At 41.9% G+C, this 27540-nt stretch overlaps 1 protein-coding gene and 1 non-coding gene across 3 annotated transcripts; one reads left to right on the plus strand and one right to left on the minus strand.

Annotated features, from left to right (window-relative positions):
- Positions 1 to 197: 197 nt before the first annotated feature.
- Prune1 (prune exopolyphosphatase 1) lies at positions 198 to 27291 on the minus strand. Of its 2 annotated transcripts, none has more exons than XM_020155823.2 (8): positions 27093 to 27291; positions 16987 to 17079; positions 13579 to 13781; positions 11529 to 11713; positions 10710 to 10868; positions 8871 to 8965; positions 5954 to 6112; positions 198 to 2546 (listed from the first exon to the last, which is right to left on the minus strand). In XM_020155823.2, exons 1-8 carry the CDS (start codon positions 27129 to 27131, stop codon positions 2115 to 2117), a joined length of 1365 nt encoding a protein of 454 aa, XP_020011412.2. In that variant the 5' UTR covers positions 27132 to 27291; the 3' UTR covers positions 198 to 2114. The 2 variants fall into 2 exon arrangements, with proteins under 2 accessions (XP_020011412.2, XP_073904253.1); XM_074048152.1 differs by having other exon boundaries at positions 27065 to 27272.
- LOC141414317 (U6 spliceosomal RNA) lies at positions 15862 to 15968 on the plus strand. The gene has a single exon (XR_012439377.1). It is a non-coding gene; the product is annotated as a U6 spliceosomal RNA (small nuclear RNA).
- Positions 27292 to 27540: the final 249 nt, after the last annotated feature.

A 27540-nucleotide genomic window follows, 5' to 3' on the forward strand; every position in this document is an offset into this window, starting at 1 on the left:
AAGAGTAAGCAAAACTGAGAAGGCAGATGTATATTATAAGGAAGATTCTGGGAGAAGAAATAAAGACTAAGAAAGGCTCAGAGGTGATGGAAGATAGTAAGTATAGTGGGAGGAAGGAAGACGTATCTGTAGGAGGCTGAAACAATTATTGAAGGGAAAGGCCTTATTATATTTGAAAAAGAGACAATAAGACCCCAAACAGGAAAAAGTATTTAATACTTTAACAAAATGCAAAATAAAGTACCTAAGTTACAAAACATAAGTTCCTTTGGTTCAGTGATCACACCACTATTTTTACATTCCAAATGGCTACAGATATCACACCATTGAAATCAGACTGTTCCCCTCACACTGGCAGATGTTGTGACAAAGCTATCACGTACCCCACTGTTCAGTGGGATTGCTGGCAACTTACCTGCAGTAGGAAAAGGGGGAACAGGTTGATTGAAGAAAAAAGGGCAACTACACATGCAGAACAAGTCAGTGAGGGAGCTCTTTGCTGGGTCACTATGGTACGAGACATACCTCTGTACATGCTACATGAGGCTAAGTTCCTTGGTACAATCACACATAAATACAGACAGTCCAGTGACCCTGAGCTCAAGGGAAACAAAGAGAAAATACAGAGAAGCAGAAGAGAGAAAGGATGATAGCAAGAGACAGATCACAGAATACCAGGGAACATTTGTCCAAACCCTGTTTTACAGGTAGGGAAAATGAGACCTAGAGTAATGAAGTGTCTTGTCAAAAGACACAAAGTTGCTGGGCACCAGTGGCTCGCCCCTGTAATCCTTAGCTACTCAGGAGGCAGAGATTAGGAGGATCATGGCTTGAAGCCAGCCCCAGGCAAATAGTTCTGGAGACCCTATCTTGAAAAAAAAAAAATCACAAAAAAGGGTTGGAGATGTGGTTCAAGCAGTAAGAGTGCCTGCCTAGCAAGCATGAGGCCCTGAGTTCAAACCCCAGTGCCGCCAAAAAAAAAAAAAAGACACAAAGTTTATGGTAGTAGTATTAGAACTGCATGCTTCCTTTTAACATGAACAAAATGAGGGATGGACAAGAAATTGAAAGCCTCTAAGGCAGGGGACAGACCCAGGGTTCTCATTCCAGTTCTGCTGTCTTTAAAGAAAAACGGCTATGAGGTCTTAAGGATTTCCCGGGTGCCTCCTGAGCCCTCAACTCAAGAACCAGGGATCTTCAGGGTTCCTGTGGTTCTGGGACAGAGACCCAAAGAAAAAGAAAGCCAGGCTACCTGATCAGGAGAGAAGATAATGGCCTGTAATCTGCTCCCAAACAAGACCTAAAATAGTCACATAAACTCAAAATAGAAATTTCACATCACTGAATCAAACATCATCAACTAACTGGGGCCAATAACAAGAGACATAGTAGCCAGCCACAGTGGTTCACGCCTATAATCCTAGCTACTTGGGAGGCTGTGATTGGAAGGACTGAGGTTCCAGACCAACCCAGGCAAACAGTTCACAAGATCCCCATCTCCAAAATAACTAGAGTGAAATGGACTGGAGGTGTGGCCCAAGTAGTAGAGTACCTGCTTTGTAGGCACCAAGCCCTGAGTTCAAACCCCAGTCCCACCAAAAATAAACAGACATAGAGCTGGAAATCTGCTACAGGTTGAAAACTCTCTTTTCTATTTAGTTTGAAGTAGGTATTCAATAAATACCTGAATGAAAAAATTAATAAATGAATTCATCGAAACAAGCAATGAATGTCTGGCTCCATGACAGACATTGATTCTGTTAATGATCCTTACTGAGGGCACTTTTGGAGTCTACATTCTTTTTGTCCCCTTCTACTGGGACACTAGGTATGTCACATTGTACCCCTGGCAAATGAAATAGAGGAAAATCAGTACAGATTTTTAATAATAAAATTAAATAATAAAATTTGTCTGGTTGGTAGAGATTGGAAGGAAAAGGCAAGAAAGCCATTCTTAAAGCAGCTGCTTTCTTTCCCTTCTTTCTCATCACAGTTTTATGGGAACCAGGTCCTGGAGTAATGAAGACACAATTGCTGAAACTGCCAAACATCTCAAAGCATGCATTTGAGGTTGGTCAAGCCACCTCTCCCATGATTCCCTCCCCTCCCAAAAGTCACTTATTTGATGGGCAGGCAGTGGTAGACTGGGACAGTGAGATCTGACTGCACTTCTCAAAGACAGCCTCAGCTGAGAGCTTAGGCAGCCCCTGATCCAGAGGGCACTCATCCACCAAGCTGTTCATGGGCGTTGGGGGCAGTGGAGGGTCCTCCTCATCTTGGCTCAGTCCAGAAATCAGGGAACTACCTGCCCTGTCCAATTCCTTGTCCACCTGTTCCCTGGACACACCCACTGTTGTCTCAGGCTGCCCTGAAGGGATCTTCATGGAGTCAAAATATGCTGACAGGGCTTCCTGGAGCAGAGGCAGAAGTTTCTTTCGAGAGACCTGGGTGTTGCCTTGATGATAGGCTTGGAGGTTAGGGAGGGTGGTTGGGACAGGGGTCAGCTTCAAGGCCGGGGAGTGGGAACGTTCCAGGACTCCACAGATCTATAGAGGAGACAAGAATGGGAAATGATATGTAACTTGGTATAGTGAAGCGCTAAGGCTTCTAAGTGAGGAAAAAAATTTTTAAGTCATCCAGACTTCAGTTTTATTGCTTGCAACAAAAGGAACACTTCTAATACACAGCTTTTTTTTATTTTTAAATTTTATTAATAAAAAAATCCTGTTAGTTTCTAAGTCCTTGCTTCTTTTTTTGGTGGGACTGGAGTTTGAACTCAGGGCTTCATGTTTGCAAAGCAGGCACTCTACCACTTGAACCCTACCTCCAGTCCATTTTGCTCTGGTTATGTTGGAGGTGGGATCTTGTGAACTATTTGTCCAGGCTGACCTTGAACTGAGATCCTCCTGAACTCACCTTCCCGAGTAGCTCCGATTATAGGCATCAGTTTCTCTAATACATACGGTTTTTCAGAAGCAGAACATTTTATTTTTAAAATTTTATTTATTTATTCTTTTTTGCAGTACTGGGGTTTGAACTCAGGACCTACACCTTGAGCCACTCTACCAGCCCTTTTTTGTGTTAGGTATTTTCAAGATAGGGTCTCTTGGAATTAATTGCCCGGGGCTGGCTTTGAACTGAGGTCCTCCTGATCTCTGCCTCCTGAGTAGCTAGGATTATAGGCATGAGCCACCAGTGCCCGGCTAAGAAGCAGAACATTTTAGATCATATATTTTTTTAATAAGGAAAGCAAAGCTTGGAGAGATTGTCTGGAACAAAAACATGCAGATGGCAGAATCTGAGCCAGAACTCAAGACATCCAGCTCTTAATCTCATGTTGTTTTCAGATATATCGCTGTGCTCAAGGACTTGAACTCTGTTTTTAGCTAGTATTGTACTGGCACCTATGACTCAGGCAGAAAGGATGAATAGAATGGCTGGGCACCGGTGGCTCACACCTGCAATCCTAGCTACACAGGAGGCAGAGATCAGGAGGATCGAGGAGGTTTGAAGCCAGCCCAGGCAAACAGTTCCTCAAGACCCTATCTTAAAAAAAAAAAAACCCTTCACAAAAATAGGGCTGGTGGAGTGGCTCAAAGAGAAGGCCCTGAAAATGAATAGAACAAAATGAGAGTGGGAGATAGGCCAAGGCCAAGTTTTGCTGTTTATAAATATTACCTCATTTAATCCTTATACCATTAGTATTATTATTAGCCTCACTTACAGGTATGGAAACTAAGACTTAGATAGATTAGGTAAGAAAAAAATTTTTTTAAAAAGATAGATTAGGTAATTTACCTAATTTTAACTAACCATTACCTACGGTCATTGTTTGTATGAAGCAAAATTGACAGTTGAACCCAAGTCTGTCATAAAAGCCAGTGCTTTAAGTCAAGTATTATACTACCCCTAACGTAGCAGGAGGAGAGGAAATGGTAGGGCAGACTGTAAAAAGAGGACTTGTATTTCCCAGCACAGAGGTAGCTTGGGCAATTGCAGAGCCATCAGACATCCACACAACTTCAGAAAAGTGGCAGAGGGGGGACTAGATTCTAGAAGATAGGAGGGCACTTTTCACCAACCTTTTAGGAGTGAGAAGGGCACTTTTCCTTCATAGCATGTTTAGGAAGAGCCACCATGTTCTAAGCACTTTTTCTTTGCTCAGTGATGCTCTTTATATATCACATTACATTAATGACATCAGACTAATCAGTAGGCACTACTAGACCATTTACAGCTCAGAAGTCAACTGACTTGTCTTAGCTTAGTGGGCAAGTATGTGGAAAACTGAAACAGAAAAGCATGTCGACCTGAATTATTTTATCTTACTTTTTCTTTTTTTTGAAACGGTCTTGCTATGTAGTCTAGGTTGGCCTGGAACTCACTTTGTAGCCCAGGCTGGCCTCAAAATTATGACCCTCCTGCTTCTGCCTTCCAAGTGCTGGGATTACAGGTATACACCACAATGCCTTTAAAAACTAGTTCTTTCCTCAATGTCAAACTCCCTTAGGTTGAATAAGTCACATTAGTTTCCTGAGGGAGAAAACAAAGGCAAACAGTTGGGAAAGGGCAGATATACCTCTTATGCACAAAGGATTATCTGACTATAGTGTATCTTTATTATTTTTTTGGTGGGACCAGAGTTTGAATTCAGGGCTTTGCACTTACAAAACAGGCTCTACTGCTTGAGCCACACCTCTAGTTTATTTTGTTCTGGTTATTGTGGAGACCCTATTTGTCTGGGCTCGCCTTGAACTTTGATCCTCCCAATCTCAGCGTCTCAAGAAGCTAGGATTACAGGTGTGAGCCACAGTGCCTAGCATATAGTGTGTCTTTAGCAGTCCTCACATGCTCCAATCAACCCAAAGTCTCCTTGGACCACCTTAAATCTTCTTAAAGGCTAATCAGTGATCAACAGATGAACAGAAGGGGGAGGAAGTAGCAAAATGAAAGACCAGGAAAGAAAATAAACCTGGTCCTTGATCAATTCTCTACAGAGTTCATGCTATACAGATTAATCCCTGCATGGTGTCTAGCAGAAAAGGTTTAGCATCTGTTTCTTTTTTCTTTTTCTGGGGTGCGGGGGCAGTTCTGGAAATTGAATCCAGGTCCTCACACATGCTAGATAAGTTCTTTACCACTGAGCTATATCATCAGTCCTCTCTCTGAGTCTCTAATTCTCAAGCCAATAGAGTAAAAAGAAAATAACTGATTTTCAGGGGTGAGGAATTAATGATTAAACCAAGACTACAGTTCCAATTTCACATTTATAACACTTCCTTCTAACCAGATTTGAAGTTTCTTCTAGGCAGAAATTGTGTCTCTAATTCTGTTTGCAATCCCTTTTTCTCAACAATGATATGATTAAGGATTTTGAGTTCCCTGTAGATTCTGAATATTAGTCCCTTATTGGATGAATAGCTGGCAAAGATTTTCTCCCATTCTGTGGGCTGTCTCTTGAGTCTAGTGACTGTTTCTTTTGCTGTGCAGAACCTCTTTAGTTTGATGCAGTCCCATTTGTTCACTTTTGCTCTTAGATGCTGATGATTAAAGATTTTTACATGTACTGAACATAGAAAAAACCAGAAGGGGAAGGTTCCAGAAACAAGTCAAAGAACCTCTGTGTAAAGATAAGATCCAAGCCAGGTGCCAGTGGCTCATGCCTGTAATCCTAGCCACGTAGGAGGCAGAGATCAGAAAGATCAAGGCTCAAAGTCAGCCCAGGCAAATAGTTCCATGAACCTCTATGTTGAAAAAAAAAACCATCACAAAAAAAGGGTTGGTGGAGTAGCTCAAGATGTAGGCCCTGAGTTCAAACTCCAGTACCAAAAAAACCAAAACAACAAAAAAAACTTAAGAGACAAGGAAAGGTCCTTACAGCACAAAGCTGAACACATAGGTACATACAGGCTTGTACTGTAAGGTCTTAGATTGGGAAGGGATGGAGACTTACCATCATTCGAAGCGCCATGTGGGGACAGAAAATAGCCAACTGTCTCACTGGCTCACTGTGAGCACTGAAAAAGATAGTCATGGCGACCAGGGCATCATAGCTGTGAGCCTGGCAGAAAGTACTGAGCTTGGCAAGAAGATCAGATCGCTGCAGAAAGGCCTGAAAAGGAAGAAATGGAGAGGGATGAAGGCTATAGCTGGACCTTCCTTGTCACTGTAAACAGAAAATCCAGATGAAGGATTTCTTTGCGTGTTAACAACAACTTGAGCTCCATTAAAAACGTATTGAGGACTGGTGACATGGCTCAAGTAGTAGAGTGCCTACCTAGCACTTGTGAAGCCTTGAGTTCAAACCCAGTGCTGGAGAAAAAAAAAAAGATATCTGTGTTATATATATGTTGGGAGGCACTGTGGTAGAACAGGGACCATATAGGCTTTGGATTAAAACAATTGTTTTGGAAATCAGCTCTATTATCTATTAGTTATATGATCAAGGAGTAATATTAACCTCTTAGACTAAATTTTCTCATCTACAAAATAAGGAAATAATACTTACCAAACAATTGCCTTAAGAATTAAAATATGAGGGGTGGCTGAGGTGAAGCTCAGAGGTGTGCCTAAGCATGTGCTTAGGATGTGTAAGAGGGAGGGAGGGACAGAGGAAGGAAAGAAAGAGATTCAAAACACAATACTGTATGTAATATGACTGTGGCATGTTCAAGATTTTTTTTTTTTTTTTGTATTGGGGTTTGAACTCAAGGCCTACACCTTGAGCCATTCCACCAGCCATTTTTAGTGAAGGTTCTTTTTGTGATAGGGTCTCACAACTATTTGCCTGAGCTGACTTTGAACAGCAATCCTCCTGATCTCTGCCTCTTGAGCAGCTAGGATTACAGACATGAGCCACTGGTGCCTGTCTATCTTTTTTTTTTTTTTAAGGCAATAGTTGGGTTTGAACCCAGGGCTTTGTGCTTGCTAGGCAGATGGTCTACTGCTTGAGCTGTACCTCTAGCCCTCAAGGTTCCTGATCTTGTGATCAAACAAGCAAGAACTTTTTTACTCCAAAACAGAGCAAAACAGCATAAAAATAAGAGTAGGCATGTGATGATATATACTTGGTTCATTCTTCATTGTCAATCTATATTCCTCTTCAAATTCTCATGCAGTATTTCCTCTAATGAATAATATAACCTTCTATTTCAAATTAGGGCTTTTCTCTGTCCTTGGTCTTTTTAATGTGTCAATTTGTCCTATGGTTACAGTACTAGGCAAGCCTTTTATGTTCTTATGGTTGCTTCCCAAACTAGATTATAAACTACAAGGGAAAAGGGCATGCTATTTTGTTTTAATTATTTAGTATTTCTACAGAGTACTTAGTAGAAAGCTGTGCACAATATGAGAATATGTGTTCAAATAAGATTACTGAAGGATTTAAACAATATGGAACCAGAAATTAAACTACTTTATTAAAGTAATATTCATCCATTCATTTAGTTACATTACTGAGCACCCAGTATGTAGCAGGGTCAGAAGAAACAAAAGAAATGCTCCTGCTATGCTGTAGCTGATAAACTAGTGGGGGAATACAGACATTTTATAAAGAATAATGAAATAAGATCATTTCAGTGTGTTCAATTGCTATGAAGAAAATGAGACACATTAATTGCTAGAGGTTTTCCTTTCTTTTTTCTCTTGTTATGTAGCCCAGGCCAGCCTTGAGCTCAAGATCTTCCTGCCTTAGCCTCTCTAATGCTGGATTTCAGGTTTGTGACACCATGCCTGACCAGCTAGAGATTTTTTTTGAACACATGGAATATTACTTTAGTTAGGATAGTCGGAAAAAACCTCGAAAAACAGGATACTTGTAAGCTGAGACCTGAATGATAAGAAGGAGCCAACTCTGCAAAGAGAAAAGCAAGTTCAAAGGCCCTGAGCTTAATGGTTCAATGAACAGAAAGAAACCAGGTATGCCTGCAAGACTGTGAGTGCAAGAATGGGGCTGGAATGAGATGAAGCCAGAAAGACAGGGGTCACATCAAGTATAGTGCCAGTAAACCACGCTAAGGCCTTTAGATTGTATTAGAAGCACAATGAAAAGAAGAAAAGGGGAGTGATCAGATATGACCTAATTCATATCTTTAAAAGATCACTACAGCAGGGTGATGGTGGCTCACACCTGTAATCCTAGCTACTCAGGAGGCAGAGATCCAGAAGCATTGCAGTTGGAAGCCAAACTTGGGACAAATAATAGTCAACTCCTATCTTGTAAATACCAAACACAAAAAAGGGCTGATGGAGTGGCTCAAGCAGTAGGTGCCTGCCTAGCAAGTGTGAGGTCCTGAGTTCAAATCCTAGTACCATTAGAAAAAAAAAGATCACTCTGGGCTGGGCATGTGACTCATACCTGAAATCCCAGCTACCTGAGAGGCAGACATTGGGAGGATTAATTTGAGGCCAGCCCGGGCAAAAAATTAGCCAGATTCCACCTCAACAAAAGAGCTGGGAGTGGTGGCATGGTGCTTGTCATCCCAGCTATGTGAGAGGTGTAAATAGGAGGATCAGGGTCCAGGATGGCCCCAACAAAAAAAACACAAGACTCTACCTGAAAAATAAGTAAAGCAAAAAGGGCTGGAGGCATGGATCAAGTGGGAGAGCTCCTGCTTAGTAAGCTGAAAGCCCTGAATTCAAATCTAGTACTGCCCTTGCCTCCCCCCAGAAAATTACTCTGATTGCTGTTCAAAAGCAGAGGCAGGAAAACTAGTACATAGGCTATTACAGTGGTACGGTAAGAGATGATGGACTATGGAGTCAGAGATAGAGATGGAGACAAGTAGACAGGTAAGCCAGGAATGAGGGGCAAAGTTACATACATAACTAAAGTTTTTCCCTTCCTATTCATACTCACAACTTGCTCTTACCTCCAAATCCATGTATATTGTACTAATGGCCATCTTGGTGCCTTCTCTATAAATGGTCTTCTGGTCCTTTCTCAGGATCTGCTCAGTGGTCAGTCCTAGAAAGGAGATGTGAGTGGAGTGGCACAATAAATATGCAACAATATAAACAAACAAAACGAAAGTAGATGGGAGGTTAGAACTAAGACAGGGGACCCAAGGTCCCTGCACCAGGAAGGTGAGGACAAGGAAAAGGAAAAATATAGAGTTTCTGGGGCACTGAACATAGGAGATAATTGAAATGTAATTATATAATGAATTACTTAAATAGTTGAGTCACAGTGGTTACCTACAGACCAGGGACTTTGTATAGAAGGGTAAAAACCTAAAAGTGAAGGCTTTTAGGCCTTTACTTTTTATCTACCAGCCCCTATCCCTCATTTTTTCTGCAGTGTTGGGAATCAAACCTTATGCATGCTAGATAAGAGCTCTATCACTGAGCTACATCTCCAGTCCTGATTTTTCCCCTTTCTGCCATTGTTTTAACCTTCTAAAAGTATATATAGTACTTTTCTTTCTTTCCTTCTATCTTTCTTTCTTTTCTTTTTTATGTCAACAGACAGTAGCTAAGTAGGAGATTATGAAAGTTTTTTTTTGTTCTCTTCCTTTGTATGCGCATTCTATTTTTTTTTTTTTGGCAGTACTGGGGCTTGAACTCAGGGGGCCTCAAGCTTGCTCTATGTATACTCCTTCCTTCTCAATGTTTTTTCTGGTCTGGTGGAGTAGCTCAAGTGGTAGAATGCCAGCTTAGCAAGTGAAGTCCTGAGTTCAAACTCCAGTGCTGCCAAAACTAAACAAAAGAAATACTCTAAAAATTGCTCTTGTTTTAGGGGCACCCTCTCTTGGAACCCCCACCCCAATTCTGGGGGCTCGACTCTCTCACTTTATGCTTTTCTATCTCAATAAACTCTCCTGCTTTATACTTAAAATTAAACAAAAAGAAAATGTTTCTTCTGCCTCTAACCAATGCTATAACTCTCGCTCTGATACTTTCCTATCCCTCATTACATTTTATTTATAAAGTATATTTAAATATATTAACAAATAATATTATATATTTATATTCTCAGATTAGACTTAAACCTGAGACTTTTTTTTTTTTTTTTTTTTTTTGCAGTATTGGGGTTTGAACTCAGGGCCTACACCCTGAGCCACTCTACCAGCCCTTTTTTGTGATGGGTTTTTTCGAGATAGGGTCTCTTGAACTATTTGCCCAGGCTGGCTTCCAACCGAGACTGTCCTGATCTTTGCCTCGAGTATCTAAGATTACAGGTGGCTCACAATGGTGCCTAGCAACTTTTTGTTTTCTTTTTTTTAAGACAATGTTTCACTTTAGCATAGACAGGCCACAAATTTGTGATCCTTCTACCTTAATCTCCTAAATGTTCGGATCACAGGTATGTGCCATCATACCTCAGAGACTCAATATATTCATCCTACCCAAGAGCCAGAATAGAATAATTCAGTAAATGATTGGTCAGTTCAAGATCAAACTCATATGCTCATATATTGTTGCTCTCTGTTATAAAGTTTAAGTCATTATGTATGCTATGAAATTGTTTTGATGGCATTCAAAAATATAATGAATGGCCGGCAGAGTGGCTCAAGTGGTAGAACACCTGCCTAGCAAGTGTGAGGCCCTAAGTTCAACCCCCAGTACCACCAAAAAAAAAAAAAAAAAAAAAAATATATATATATATATATATATATACACACACATATACATATATATATAAAATGAACATAGTTTGCCCACCTGATTTCTCATGTGGGAGGTGGAGAGTTCAGGTGAGTACTTCATACCTGATACATCAAACTTTGCCTTTTGTAGGGACTCAAAGATGTCATCTCTCTTGGGCAAATCTGGGAAGAGGGCCTCTAGTTTCTCCACATATTTGTTGTCCTTTAGCGTTGCCTTTCCAATTTTAGGGTCCATGTTGACACAGTCCAGAATGATGGTTCCTATGAAGAAGGGAGATAGCAGAACTTGAATCCTGTGACCCTCCACTCACAACCATTAGGACACATATAACCTTCAAACTAAATGGACGTAAGACAGAGCAAATGTGCAGGGCAAAAGTAATGGAAAAGAGAAATAGCGAGTGACTGTATCCTGAGTAAGACCTTCCAAGTCAAAACTAAATCATAGGCAGGGAAATGGGTAAAAGGTGGAAAGGAAGCCTGAGCATCTCATGTCTTTGGAAATTTCACAACCTCATGAGCAGGCCAAATTCCATCAAAGAATCTTGAATTTGGAAGAGACAGCTAGTCTAACTCTCTTGCTCTTTTTCTCTTTTTTAATAAATGGAAAAAATGAGAACAAGAAAGGTTAGGAGATTTATTCAAGGATACAACAATTTCCAGGTGGAACAGGTAACAAAGTCTGTTTACTGCTTCTTTCTGCAGATAGTGGGAAGCTTTAAAGTCTGTTGTCCTGTGCTTCCTTTCCATTTTCTCCAACAAAATGAATAACTGTTCCCCAAAAGAATCCTATCCTTTGGTATAAACTGAATGGTTTCAGAGCATATAGTTAGGCTAGAAGAGTCTAGACTTTTCCACTCTCCCTTCTTTGAGGTGAGAATAAAGGAACTAGTCAGGTCCCAACCCTAAAGCCACTCTTACCATGCAGAAGGACTGCAGTTTGCCAGTCCAAGATCTCTGGTGCCCCCTGCAGGATTCTCTCTGTTACCAGGGTAGCGCAGGACCCCACCAACTCAACTGCAACATGACAGGGAGGGCAATGTTTCTGGTCAATGGGCCGATGGTCCAGCACCTCAGCTACAGCCTCCTCCAGAGCTGCGTCACTTCTGTGAGGAGAGAGGGTAGGGGAAAAAGAAAAAGAAATATAGGTAGGGGCACTCCATCTGCTTTTAACCAAACTCCCTGCTCCCCTCACATACAGTAAAGTACGATGTCTTAGGCAAACATGTAGATCGCTGCCTCACTCCTCTCTACTCTCTCTTTCGTATTATATATGAAATGGTAGATATTGTCCTTTAGGGTTTCCTTTCTAATTGAGATCTTTGATACTCAACATCAAAACCTCACTTGCTTCTTCTCTCAACACTCAAATTCCATGTAGGTCACAGGTCCTAGGGCTTTTATCCTTGCCTTTCTTTCCAGCCTTCTGCTACTAGTTTGTCCTGGGCCCTCAATATCACTCATTATGACTATTTCAATAGTTTCTTACCAATCACCTGCTAAGGGTCCTCCTAAGCTGTCCTTCACAAAGCTGCCTGAATGATCATTGGAAGAAAGTAAATTTGAGCTAGGCATGGGTGGCTAGCTACTGTAATCCTAGCTACTCAGAAGACAGAGATTTGGAGGATCTAGGTTCAAGGCCAGCCTGGGGAAATAGTTCTCAAGACCCTATCTCAAAAATACCCAACACAAAAAAGGGCTAGTGAAGTGGCTCAAGTGGTAGGGTGCTTGCTCAGCAAGAGTGAGGCCTTAAGCTCAAGTCCCAGTGCCAGGAGAAGAAAAAAAAAAAAAAGCAAAGACCTGGAATAAATATAATTAACAAGTTTCCTATGGCCTAAAAAACAAAAGTCCCATTTCCTTGGAAGGGCCTCCAGGCCTCCATGATATGCCTCCCCCACCCCCCGACCTCTTCAGTCTCATATTTTTCCATGTTCTTTTTTCCCCTCATATTTTATGCTCCAACTGTACAAAACAAATTCCAGTTCCCCTAACTCATCATGCTATTTCATGCCTGCCTGACTTTGCTTCTATTAATTACTCCCTCTGCCTGGAATGCCTTTCTTAAGCAACCTTAGACAGCAAACACCTAGTCCTCTTTTAAGACTAAGATAAAAGGTTAATTCTGGTACCAAACCTTTCCCAATGTCCTCAATTCCACTCTGTTATAATGAATCACTCCATCTACATTCCATCGTGTACATACTGTCCCCTTAGAGTCATAGTTACCACTCGCCTCCAACACCCATAATGATCTGTTTGCTTAGTTGTTCTTGGCTGAAAGCTTCATGAAAAGGATTCTGTCTCACTTTCATGCTCTATGTAAAAGTTTATTAATGAGTGAATTCAGAGATGCACTGATGCTCTTATGCAACTCTATTATTTCTTGCTTCAGCCACAATATGCTCAAGGAAAAAGTATATCAAGAGCCAGACAGACTTAGGCAAATCTTGTACTCATGCTGCTTTTTTGGCAGCTTTTTCCAGTCCTAACTTAGGGGTAGTAGTATTATAGATGTGCACATTTGTTAAACAGATGTGAATGAGATGTTTATAGGCTCTACTATAACATATTAGTCTAAAGTCACCAAGAGTTTATGTAGGAATTACTTCTAACTTTTAAAAATAAGAGTTGTAACAACTATTTTTCTAAAGGTTTCTATTGTAATAAATCTGCCATGAAATCTTAAACTAATACTAAAGGCAGATTTAAATTATTTTTGAGTTATTCTTTAATTTGAACTCACCATGCTTTTCTTTTTATTATGGTATATGACTTTATGTCATAAGCATATATATACAGCTGGAGAACTGACAATCATTTCTAATGATTTTCCATATCAGATATGATCCATCAATTATAATTAGGCTGTGAGATTCCTGAAAGCAAAATCTCTTTTTCTTCTCTTTATATCTCATTCATCAGAGTCCAATATGGTCCATAGTAAGAATCAATTTAATTTCTGTGTACTCACTTGGGTAAAACATGATGGTCAACAAGGATGAGGGTGAGTTGACCAGCCTGGTGCAATGCATGGAGGTCAATCTCATCCCGGAAAATCAAGACAGTCTCAGGAATGTGAACCTTCTGAAGGAAGAAGATGTTGTCGCCTCGTAAAGGTAGCTCAGAGCGTTTTATATTTAAAACTGGTATAAAGACTTCCTCAGCTTCAGCTGTCTGGATAAGAAAGTGAAAAGAAGGTATCTCAATATTTTGGAATGGACAGGAAAAAGTAACAAAACTGGGTTGAGAGTGTAGCTCAATTAACAAGACTATTGGGACCAAAGGACATACGAGTTTGCATTAAATACCACCTTTCTCAAAATGTCTTCATGTGCTCTAACACTTGAGTTATACCCTCAGCTCCGAAAAGATGACTCTTGCCTCCCTCCTTCTTAGTAATAATATCGTGGTAAAGTAGACAACACGGCAGGCATGGGTGGCTTACATCTGTAATCCTAGATACTCGGGAGGCAGAGATCTGGAGGACTGTGGTTCGAAGCCAGCCCGGGCAAATAGTTTGTGAGACTCTTATCTCAAAAAACCCATCACAATGGAGAAATAGCAGCCTCTTCAACAAAAACTGCTGGGAAAACTGGTTAGCAGTCTGCAAAAAACTGAAACTAGATCCATGTATATCACCCTATACCAAGATTAACTCAAAATGGATCAAGGATCTTAATATCAGACCACAAACTTTTAAGCTGATACAAGAAAGAGTAGGAAATACTCTGGAGTTAGTAGGTATAGGTAAGAACTTTCTCAATGAAACCCCAGCAGCACAGCAACTAAGAGATAGCATAGATAAATGGGACCTCATAAAACTAAAAAGCTTCTGTTCATCAAAAGAAATGGTCTCTAAACTGAAGAGAACACCCACAGAGTGGGAGAAAATATTTGCCAACTATACATCAGACAAAGGACTGATAACCAGAATATACAGGGAACTTAAAAAACTAAATTCTCCCAAAACTAATGAACCAATAAAGAAATGGGCACGTGAACTAAACAGAACTTTCTCAAAAGAAGAAATTCAAATGGCCAGAAAACACATGAAAAAATGCTCACCATCTCTAGCAATAAAGGAAATGCAAATTAAAACCACGCTAAGATTCCACCTCACCCCTGTTAGAATAGCCATCATCAGCAACACCACCACCAACAGGTGTTGGCGAGGATGCGGGGAAAAAGGAACCCTCTTACACTGTTGGTGGGAATGTAGACTAGTACAACCACTCTGGAAAAAAATTTGGAGGCTACTTAAAAAAGCTGGACATCGATCTACCATTTGATCCAGCAATACCACTCTTGGGGATATACCCAAAAGACTGTTACTCCAGAGGCACCTGCACACCCATGTTTATTGCGGCACTATTCACAATAGCCAAGTTATGGAAACAGCCAAGATGCCCCAGCACTGACGAATGGATTAAGAAAATGTGGTATCTATACACAATGGAATTTTATGCAGCCATGAAGAAGAACAAAATGTTATCATTCGCTGGTAAATGGATGGAATTGGAGAACATCATTCTGAGTGAGGTTAGCCTGGCCCAAAAGACCAAAAATCGTATGTTCTCCCTCATATGTGGACATTAGATCAAGGGCAAACACAACAAGGGGACTGGACTATGAGCACATGATAAAAGCTTTAGCACACAAGGGAGGGGTGAGGATAGGTAAGACACCTAAAAAACTAGCTAGCATTTGTTGCCCTTAACGCAGAGAAACTAAAGCAGATACCTTAAAGCAACTGAGGCCAATAGGAAAAGGGGAACAGGTACTAGAGAAAAGGTTAGATCAAAAAGAATTAACCTAGAAGGTAACACCCACGCACAGGAAATCAATGTGAGTCAATGCCCTGTATAGCTATCCTTATCTCAACCAGCAAAAACCCTTGTTCCTTCCTATTATTGCTTATACTCTCTCTACAATAAAATTAGAAAGAAGGGCAAAATAGTTTCTGCTGGGTATTGCGGGGGGGGGGGGGAGGGAGGGGGCGGAGTGGGTGGTAATGGAGGGGTGGGGGGCAGGGGGGGAGAAATGAACCAAGCCTTGTATGCACATATGAATAATAAAAGAAAAATGAAAAAAAAAAAAAAAACCCATCACCAAAAAGGGCTTGGTGGAGTGGCTCAAGGTATAGGCCCTGAGTTCAAACCCCAGTACTGAAGAAAAAAATAAGACAACACATAGCAAGGACCTATTTCCAGATGGGATACTGTAGAGGATTATCAATCCTTAAGAGTTAACCTGGGTGCTCACTTTGGTGGCACATATACTAAAATTGGAACATATAGAGAAGATTAGCATGGCCCCTTCATAAGGATGACGTATAAATTCATAAAGAAAGAGTTAATCTGTACAAGAGGATCGATGATACCCATAAGAAACTCAACAGTAAGCTGTTTGAGGGTTGGTGGAGTAGCTCAAATGGTAGTGTGCCTGTCTAGAAAGTGTGAGGCCCTAAGCTCCCCTCCCCACCAAAAAAAAGAAAAAAAAAGCTGTTTGAATATCACTTTATGGTTTACAAATCCTTCATTTGTTCTCTTCAACAACAATGTAAAATATTATCAGTTCAGATGATGATAATGAGGCTCAGCAAAGTTAAGGGTTTTAACTTACTCAAGGCTAAATGCTGGTAAGTGTTGGAAACAACCAAGATGCCCCACTACTGATGAATGGATCAAGAAAATGTGGTACTTGTACACAATGGAATTTTACTCAGCCATGAAGAAAAATGAAATCTTATCATTTGCAGGTAAATGTGTGGAACTGGAGAACATCATTCTGAGCGAGGTCAGCCAGGCTCAGAAGACCAAAAATCGTATGTTCTCTCTCATATGCGGACTTTAGATCTAGGGCAAATGCAGCAATGTTGTTGGACTCGGATCACAAGAAAAGGGGAGAGCACATACGGGAGATAAAGGAATAGGTAGAAAACCCAAAACATGAGAGTGTTTAATATCCCCCACTCCAGAGGAACTAATACAGAAACCTTAAAACGACAGGTTATCACTAGCAGGGAATCAGGAACCAATGTAAAGATCAGTTAGAGTTGAATCAACATGGGACATAACACATGGGTACATGAGAGCAATAGTAGGAATCCTTCTGTATAGCTATCCTTAACTCAACTAGCAAAAATGCTTTGTTTTTCTTATTATGCTTACGTCTTTTCTTCAACAAAATCAGTCACAAGGGCAGAACAGGACCTGCCTGAAACTGAGGAGGGGAGTGGGAGAAGGGTGGGGAAGGGGGGCAGGGTGGAGAAATGACCCAAACAATGTATGCACATAATAAAAAATAAAAAAAAATGCTGGTAAGATTTGGTCATGAATCCCAATCTATTTGTTCTAAGAGCCTGCTCCTAGGTACTCACCTTCGTTAGGTAAAAAGCCAGGATGAGAGCAGACACCATGGAGTCCAAGTCACAGGCTTCATTTCCAAGTACAACATGTAGAGGCTGGGGCTCCTGGAGAAGAAGAAGGGGAAACTAACAAAAGCACCTCTGTCTGTTTCTATTTACCTTGCATTCAGGTGGGGCTTCACACACATCCTCTCACTGATCTTCATAGAATAAGTAGGATAATCTTATGTGTCCTCACTTCATGGATGAGGGAATTAGTAGAGAGGGCCAAACTGTTTATCTCGTCTTTAAGCATTCCACACACATCTAGTTGGTGGAAAAGTGTTCTTCTTACATTGAACTGTCTCCTTGAATGTTAACTTACAGAAGAATGGTAAGCAATTACCTTATAGCTTATGCTTCTTTAAGGACTCAGTAGTCAAAAGTAGAACTTTTGGGTAGCTGATATATTCAAGCCACAGTCTTGAGCAATCAACACCAGTTGTTTGCTACACTTCCACCCCACTTTCAAAATAGAGAAAATAATCCTTACATTTCTAAACCGCGAGAACAAGCAAAGAGGCTTTGAAAATAGAGGTAAAAATAAGATCTAGTCTATTATCTAGAAAAACTCTGTCTACCCTGAGACGCCTCAGTGATAACCATATATAATCAAACACCTCTGACAACTCAACAAGCAGATTCAGATCACAGTTCAGATTCAGATACAGTTGCTGCTACTCAAAGTTTTTATTTTTAACACTTTGGAATCCAGCTGCTGATAAGTCAGAAATCTCAGGAAGGAGGGCTAGCTCCTGTTATCCCTTTGCCCTTGCATCCTCCTATAATTTTTTTTTTCTTTATTGAGAGGTCTCCCTATAACCCAGGCTGGCATCAAACTCACAATCCTCCTGCATAGGAATCCTGAGTGCTGGAATTATAGGCAGGTGCCACCATTTCTGGCTGCTATCAGTCTTAAGTAAAACACATTGAGATTACCACGCCCACAACAGCAGAGACAAGGTTTTGCTTTTGTTTTTAAGCATGAGTGCAGCAGGCGTTACTCTTATGTTTTTACATGCATTAACTGATCATTTACTCCTCAAAACGATCCAATAAGGCAAGTACTTTCAGAATCATTATCACTGGGCACCGGTGGCTCACACCTGTAATCCTAGCTACTCAGGAGGCAGAGATCAGGAGGACCTTGGTTCGAAGCCACCCCAGGACCCCATCTCAAAAAACCCAACACAGGGCTGGGATGTAGCTTGGTGGTACAGCACTTGCCTAGCATGCATGAGGCCCTGGGTCTGATCCCAGCACCAAAAAAGAAAAAGACAAAAACAAAACAAAACAAAAATGGGCTGGTGGAGTGGCTCAGGGTGTAGGCCATGACTTCAAATCCCAGTACCAAAAAAAAAAAAAAGAAAAGAAAAGAAAAGAAAATACCTATTACAAAAGAGGGCTGGCAAAGTGGCTCAAGTGGTAGAGTGCCTGTGTAGCAAGTATAAGGCCCTGGGTGCCAAAAAAATGATAATTATTACTATAACTTATTATTATCATTTTGAGACAAGATATCACAATATAGCCCAGGCTGACTTCAAATTTGCAATGCTCTCAGCCTTTCAAGTGCTAGGATTACAAATGTGCACCACCACACCCAGCAAGAATGATTATTTTATTTCAAGAATAAACATTCTGTTGGTGGAATGAGAACATAAAGTCTATGACTCAACTTAGGGCATAATTCTCTTACCAGTTTATTTTTTTATTTTTTTGCAGTAATGGGGTTTGAACTCAGGGCTTTCCACTTGTGAGGCAGGTGCTCTGCCACTTGAGCCACACCTCCAGCCATTTTTGCTCTGGTTATTTTGGATATAGTTTCTTGCTTTTTGCCCAGGCTGGCCTATTTTAGGTTTCCACCTGTCGCTGGGATGACAGGTGCATACCATCACACCTAGCTATTGGTTGAGATAGGGTCTCTCAAACCCCCTGACCAGCCTGGCCTTGAAATGGAATCCTCCGGATTTCAGCCTCCCAAGTAGCTGGGATTAGAGCCACAGGCACCTGACATCTACTTTTTTTTTTTTTTTTTTCTATGTGGAGTTCAAACTCAGGGCCTCGCGCTTGCTATCGAGGCATTCTACCACTTGAGTCACTCTGTCGGCCCTTTTTTGTGGTGTATATTTCTGAGATAGGGCCTTGAAAACTATTTGCCAGGGCTAGCCTCAAACCACAATCCTCCTGATCTCTGCCTCCTGAGTAACTAGGATTACAGGTGTGAGCCACTAGTGCCCGGACAACATTCTACCTCAGTTTGCTTCTGAAAAAGGATCACATGAGAGAGACAGAATGTGACATCCTGGGTTAGCAGGAGTTCTCAATTTCTCATCATCATTTCGGACTGATCAATCTTTGCCGTGGGAGCTGTCCTGTGTATTACAGGATGTCTGGCAGCACCCTTGACTTCTACCTAGTAGATGCTGCGGCACCCTAACCATGACAATCTAAAATATCCCCAGACTTGGTAAATATTTCCTGGGGGACAATCACTTCTGGGTTACAGCAAGGTGAAAATTCATACACTCTGGCTTCTTCAATCAGGGAAAATTTGCTAGGTGCAAGAGCTTAGCAAAGTAGGAAGGAGGTTCAGAGGAGTAAAACATAGTAAGAAATAGTTATCAAGTAATATATTTTTAAGAAAAGGGAGAATCTAGGGAAAACTAGTATCATCTTCCCTATATTGGCCATCCTAACCCCTTCCCCAGAGTGGGAAAGCAGAGTGGGACAGGGGCACTTTTAGATTTCTCATGGTATAAATTGCCCATATATTTTAAGTCACTCTCTTTCCCATTTCTTACTTCTATACTAGATAGAAATACAAAAGGCAGAGGTTATCTGCCAAGGTTGTGGGCAAAGACCCCCTGGGAGGGAAGTCTGTCCCCAGGTTCTCCCCATGCTCATTTCTCTAGGTCTACTTCAAGAACACGGAAGCTGTTGGGTGCTGGTGTCTTACACTGTAATCTAGCTGTTAAGGAGGAAGAGATCAGAAGGATCTCAGTTCAAAGCTAGCCTAGGCAAAGAGTATATGAGACCCTATTACAAAAATACCCATTACAAAAAAGGGCTGTTGGAGTGGCCTTACTAGAGCGTGTTCCTAGTAAGTGTGAGGCCTGAGTTCAAACCCCAGTACCCCTCCCCCGCCAAAAAAACAGTGTGGAAACCTCAGCATCACTAATTATCAGGGAAATGTAAATCAAAACTACAGTGAGATGATATCCCAGTTTGAATGACTAACAGACAAATGCTGGTAAGGATGTGGAGAAAGAAGAATCCGAACATACTGTTGGTGGAAATGTAAATTAGTACAATCACCATGAAAAGTAGTATGGAGGTTCCTCAAAAACTAGAAATAGAGCCAGGTATGGTAGTATAAACCTATAATCCCAGCACTTGGGAGGGTGGAAGGATTGAGAGTTGGCGGCAAGACTAGGTTCCATAGCAAGACCCTGTCTAAAACAAACAAAAAGCTAGAAATAATGTGATCCAGCAATTCTGCCACTGGGTTGGTAGCTATCCAAAGAAATTTAAATCAGTATGTCAAAGAGACAAGTTACATGCATGTTTATTGCAACATTATTCACAATACCCAAGATATGGAATCAATCTGGGTATGTATCCATAGATGAATGGATAAAGAAAATGTGGATGTGTCTGCCAGCACCGCCACAAAAAAAAAGAAAATGTAGTATATATACACAATGAAATATTATTCAGCTATAAAAAGGAATGAAATTCTGTCATTTGCAATAACATGGATCAAATTGGAGGACATAATGTTATGTGAAACTAGGCACAAAAAGCCAAATACCACACATTTTCACTTATGTGGACTTTATATGGACAATAAAAAGTTGATCTCAAAGAAGTAAAGAGTAGAATAGTGGTTACCAGAGCCTACAGGAAGGGTGAAGAGAGGATGGTTGAAAGGTACAGGGTGTAGCTGAATAGAAGGAATAACTTCTAATGTTCTATAGCATAGTAGGATAATATAGTTAGCAATAACTGAATATTCCAAAATAGCCCATACAGAAGATTCTACATGTTACCAGCCCAAAGATAAAATAGGTTGAGGGTGTAGCTCAGTTGTAGAGTGTGTGCTTAACATGTACACAAGACCCTGGGTTCAATTCCTAGCAGAGAAAGGGGAAGGGGTGGTGAGAGAGAGGGAAAGAGGGAAGAAGGGAGGGAGGGAAGGAGGGAGGGAGGGGGAGAGATAGAGAGAGATGATAATGATAAATGTTTGAATGACAGATATGCCAATTACTCTGATTTGATCATTATTATACACATGTATCAGAACTGTAAATTTGTACAATTTTTTTCCTCAAGTTATATATACATATATACATATGCATACACACACACACACATACAGAATGGAAGCCAAGGCCCATTCATACTGAACTGCACTGGGAAGGGGAAAGACTTTTTCACACTATACTCTTTTCCAAAGCAGCAAGAGTACTCTTTTTTTTTTTTTTTTTTTTCCCCTAGGACTAAGGCTTGAATTCAGGGCCTTGCACTTGCTAGGCAGGCACTCTACCACTTGAGCCATGCCACCAGCCTTTTTTGCTTTGGTCCTGCATTATGCCCAGGCTGGCCTGAACCATGATCCTCGTACTTAAGCGTCCCAACATAGCTGGGATAACAGGCAGGGTCTTGAGAACTTTTTGCTCAGGCTGGCCTCAAACCACAATCCTCCCAGTCTTCCACTTCCCTAGTGGTTAGGACTACAGGCTTGAGCCATCACACCCAGCTGTAATAATAGTATCCTGTGTGCAAGACCCCAGTCCTACAGTAACTCGTTTAACTTACAGTTCCTACTCCAGAGACCAGAGAAGGCCCCTTTGTTTCCTGGATAGCAAGAACTACCCAGATGGCTGTGGACTAAAGTGACAGCAAAACACTTGAGATAAGTGGCTGCAGAGATAACTTGCTCAGTGAAGCAGTAAAGGGGCCCTATGTTCTTTAGGGAGGGCATGAAGGACCATATGCCCCTGACTCTGGAGAAAAAAGGTAAGAGAAACAGAAGGGCAAGGCGAAGAAGCTATTGCTGGGTATAAGGAGGCTCCCCAGAGAACCTTTCCAAAATCCGTTTGTAATAGTGCTGCTTCACTGCAACAGGCAGCTTAATCAGGATCAGTCAGATCCCAGCATGGAAAGAAGGCAAAGATAAACAGAAAGCAGGGATCAAATACAATTTCATAGCTCTGAGGTGAGAAGAAATGTTTTCTGAGCAAGGTGAATGACTAACCCCTTTTGCTAAGCCAAGCCCAAATAAAAACTGCAAACAAAAGGAAGGAATACAAGGCCAGGTACTGGTGGCTCATACCTGTAATCCTAGCTACTGGGAAGGCTGTGATCAGGAGGATTGCAGTTTGAGGCCAGTCCAGGCAAATAGTTTGAGAGACCCCATCTCCAAATAACCAGAGCAAAATGGACTAAGGTGTGGTTCAAGTGGTAGAGCACCTACTTTGCAAGCATGAAGCCCCAAGTTCGAGCCCCAGTTCCAAACAAAGGAATGAATACAAATAGAATACTCTGGAGCGTGGCAGCCTTCCCCTCCCTTCTCAGCACCCACCCCAGCCTGACTGGACTGTTCACCACCCCCACACCATGATGTGCACATTCCCCGCTCTACCCTTTCTTTGCACTATTTGTTCTCTGAAAGCAGCAGAACTGCCACTTGAAAAGATTAGACTCTGGTTGAATCCCAGCTCTACTTACTTACTTGCTGTGGGACTTTGGCTTCTCTAAGCCTCACTCTCTTATGCAGAAATGAGACTAACACTGTTAATGATTCTCAGGAAATTGTTATGAGGACTAAATGAGATAGAACTTAAGTGCCTATTCTGTAAATAGTAAAGATGCATTTCCTTCTTTTTTTGCCTCTCCTGTTCCCTGCTCATCCCTTTCCTACCTGTAAGTCCCCCTTCTCTGTGAAGGCTTCCTCACCATCTAGGTCACAACAACCCTCTTCTAAACCTCTAGCTTCCAGCAGTAGTTGTTCTTAGACCAACCTTCTATCTTAAGGAGCTCAGTATCATATATGTCCTAATTCTTACCACAGCTTAAGAGTAAAGGGTATTCCTAATGATTATGCTTGAGATAACTAAGACTATTTTGGGAAAACTGAGTTTATGACCCAATTTACAAAAACTATGTGTGACTTTTTGTGGGGGCAGGGAGGCAGTGTTGGGGGTTCAACTCGGGACCTTGTGCTTACTAAGCAGGTATTCTACCACTTCAGCCATACCCTGACCTTTTTTGCTTTGGTTACTATTATTATTATTATTATTATTATTATTATTATTTGCAGTACTGGGGTTTGAACTTAGGGCCTACACCTTGAGCCACTCCACCAGCCCATTTTTGTGATGGATTTTTTCGAGATAGGGTCTCTCAAACTATTTGCTGGGGCTGGCTTTGAACCACGATCCTCCTGATCTCTGTCTCCTGAGTAGTTAGGATTATAGGCGTGAGCCACCAGCACCCAGCTTGGTTATTTTTAATATAGGATCTCGCTTTATGGTTGGGCTGGCCTGGACTGCGACCCTTCTATTTAAGATTCCTGAGTAGCTCAGATGACAAGCAGGGACCACAATGCCCAGCTTTTACTAGTTGAAATGGGGGCCTTGTGAACTTTTTGCTCAGGCTGACCTTGAATTGCATTCCTTCAAGTAGCTAGGATTACAGGCTTGAGCCACAGCACGCAGCTTCTTTTTTTTTTTTTTTTAGCCCAGGCTGGGGTGAACTCAAAATCCTACTTCACTCTCCTGAGTGCTAAAATTACAGGCGTGCGCCATCATGCCTGGCAAAATATGTGTAATTCTTAACCTCAGCCCACCCCCTCCATCTGAAAGCACAGGACAAACAGACTGTTTTCTATCCATCAGAGGAAGAGTTCAGGGAAAATACAGCTATACTTAGTAACATGAGGAAACCTGAGCTGTCAATGAAAGAAATACCATCTGAGAGCCACAAGTAAATATAAACTTTTTTCTAAAAAAAAAAAAAAAACCTGCTAGTTGAAATGACACTTATCCTGATGTTTTCTTTGTGGTCTCCATGGGAAGCAAGAAGGGGGTTTAGGGCTCACAAAGAAAACCACTTCCCTTCTGAAGCTGAATATGGTCTGATAACTATTCCACAAAATAGTTAATGAGGGAAAAGACAAAAAAAAAAAAAAAAGACAGGAAGGGGGTGAATGAGAATGATGGTGGGGATGAGCCTTGAGACATTGTAAGCATATATGGAAATGGAAATGTCACAATGAAGCCCCTTTCACAACTAAAATGATAGAAAAAAAGATGAAGAGCCAGAGACAAGAAAACCCAGAGAAAATGGAGACTGATACTGATATAAGGAGAGCCAGCCACTCCTAATTCCTGCCTGAGACATGTACACAATTCACTATCCAAAGGGTCGGGGAGAGTTGGTTCCTGAATGAATATTTCAGCTTGAATGCAGCCCCAGCCAGAACTAAGGTTTCTCCCTCCTAGCTTCCTAGAAGTGAAAGATGAGTCACAGTGAATAGGAAGACATTTAAATAGTTGTCTGTCTCTGTCTCTCTCCCTCCTGCCTTCATCCTGTAGCCCAGGTCTCTAACTTTTGATTCTCCTGCCTCAGTCTCCTAAGAGTGCTAGGATTACAAACATCAGCCACCACACCTGGCTAAATAAGATTTCCTGCTATAGAAAATTTCTCTATGGCTGACAGAGTGGCTCAAGTGGTAGAGCACCTACCTTACAAGCTCCAAACCCTGAGTTCAAACCCTAGTATGGTTGAAAAAAAAAATTCTCTGGTATCACATGCTAAAAATGTGGTATCAACAGGACTTGACTGGATTATCATCTGTCTCTATCCTGTGCAAAAGCACTCACAATTCCCTGAAAAGTTACAAACTCATTTTAAAGAAACATTCAGACTTAATATTCAGTCTAAATCTGGTCTCGTTTTTACACACGAAACATAACAGCATGAACTCTGGGAAATTGAATGGAGTGGAAAGAAAAAAATCTGTGTCTTTTTAATTTCATATCCTTTTTGTATTTAACTTTTTCCCAATGTGCATTTACTCCTACAATTAAAAGCATCAAATTGTTGGCCTCCACTGGTACCATCTGCCACCAGTTTCCCTGACAACATTCCTAGAGTATAAATTTTCTCCTTTCTCCAAGCCTTAGTGAGGCTGTGTGATGATGGTTGTAAGACACCATCTCACCTTTAGAAGTTCACAAACTTGGAAAAGAAAATATAGATTTTGGTCTTTGGGGAATGAATACAGAGAAGGAAAGGTCAGGATACCAGCAATACTGGAAAAAAAATCAAGTCGTCTTCTAGCTTTATAACGCCATAGTGATACACTGTTACCTGAAGGGTTAGGATGTGGAGGATACTGGAAGCAGATGCATGCAGAGAAATGCTTCTTGGTGAAGTTTTAGGTCCAAGGGCTCTTTACCAAATGATGGAAAAGTTATTTGGGTCATGGGGGAAAAACTCCACTGTTTAGCACTTAGAATGGTACCATAAAACTCTTCATTAGCCTGTCATCCTAGCTACCCAAGAGGCAGAGATCAGGAGGATCTCAGTTCAAAGCCAGCCTGGGCAAATAGTTTGCGAGACCCTATCTCAAAAAACCCCTCACAAAAAAAGGGCTGGTGGAGTGGCTCAAGGTGAAGGCCCTGAGTTCAAACCTCATTAGTCCTCCAATGAGTTCCCTGTGGTGCAATCAACAATAACCAGGTGAGGTAGGACACACCAGTAATCCCACCACTGGGGAGGCTGAGGCAGGAGAATCTCCAGTTCCTGTTCAGCCTGGGCTACATAGGAAGACTCTACCGCAAATAAAAGGGAAGGGGTAGTTCAAGTGGCATAGTTCAAGTGGCAGAGCACCTACCTAGCAAGCATGAGGCCCTGAGTTCAAAAAAGGTTGGGTCCAAATTGCCTTATTTATTAAAACAACTTTCTCCAAATGTTTTTCATAAGAAAAATTTTGGTGTAATTAGTGTTAAAATTGAACCTCACCTTAATTCTAGCATAGTCATTTATCCCAGCAGCTGTCTCTGCAGTAGGAATGAAGTGTTAAAGAGCAGAATCTTTTGCCCATGGAATTTGTAGGTTTAAGTGCTTTTTGTTTGTTTGTTTTAAACAGGGTCTTGCTCTGTAGCCCAGTCTGGCTTCTAACTCCAATCTTCCTGCCTTCACCTCCCAAGTACTGGGATTACAGCTGTACACCACTATGATCAGCTAAGATGTTTTAAAGCTATCTGTCTAGGTTTCTTCAGGGGCAGTGTAACTCAAAAGTAGGAGGGCCAGGTGGCCTCCCGAAGCCTCTCTGGTTTTTTGCTGCTAACTGGGGAATAACACTAATACTGCATGACCAGTCAGCCAAGTGTGCATGAATCCACCCAGCTCAAAAAAACACCAAAAACAAGCTACAAAGCATTCAGGAGCTATGCTTACGGTTTTGATTCCAAACACACTTTGTGGTTATCCCTATACAAAGGGGAGGGGACTTTTATGTCATTTGTGTGCGTTAAGTCCAAGGGAGAAATCTGGAAGCAAAGGAATACAGGTTGTTGGTTAATAAGATATGCCCGATGTACTCTGTGTGTTTGGCTTAAAAACACAGATTTAAGGTAGAAAGCTGTGACCACCTCTAATATCTAGAAAAGCGTTCCGCCCGCCAGAGAGAAACCGCCATTCGTCGGAAATAAAGCCGGGCACCCAGGTTCCCTCCACACCCGGCGGTCCACCTGGAGGCCAGCGGGCTAAACCGAGCACTGACAGAGGGGCGGGGAGAAAGGGATAAGCACACCTCGCAGGGCACCGCGCTGACCAAATCCTCTCCCCGCTCTCGGGCACACCCCAAAGGCAGAACCAAAAGCGGGGAGACCGAGCAGCACTGTCCTGATTATACACTAGCTGTCGGCTCCTATCGCCCCAAGTCCTGTTGGACTCCAAGCCCCCTCCCACACAGACGGTCCAGGCTCCTCAGAGCCTACATCTTCGTCCTTCCCGGACCCCATCATGCTCCGTTCCTTACAGTCAAAGACAGGGATCCGATCCGTTACCTGCAGAGCAGCTCGACAACCCTGCAGGTAGTCCTCCATAGTGAAGCACAGGGTGTGCCGTCGCCCCTCGTCGAGGAGCGGTTACCCTGTGAACACACCCCGCCCAGGACACAGGGACTACAGGCGTGTTAGGAGGCGGGTCTCGAACCCGCCACACAACGATTCGGCCTCCGACCCTGGGAGGAAGTGCGTCATCCCGCGCTCCGAAAGTCCGACGTCGCCCCGCCCCCAGCGGCGGAGGCGGAGTTCTGTGCTCTGAGGCTCATGGGACGTCTCTCTGGAGGCCAAGGGTGGGGTGTGTGTGGCGCAGGGTATCTTGGGAAACGTAGTACAAAAGTTCTGAAATACCCCAACAATTGCAAGCAGAATTTTCTGAGGGCTTTGACACACATGTATGTGTCACAGTAACCCATTTTTGTTTCATCTGAACTTTCTCTCTGACGGGCTA

This window comes from Castor canadensis, chromosome 11 (genome assembly GCF_047511655.1).
Source record: "Castor canadensis chromosome 11, mCasCan1.hap1v2, whole genome shotgun sequence".
NCBI lineage: Eukaryota > Metazoa > Chordata > Mammalia > Rodentia > Castoridae > Castor > Castor canadensis.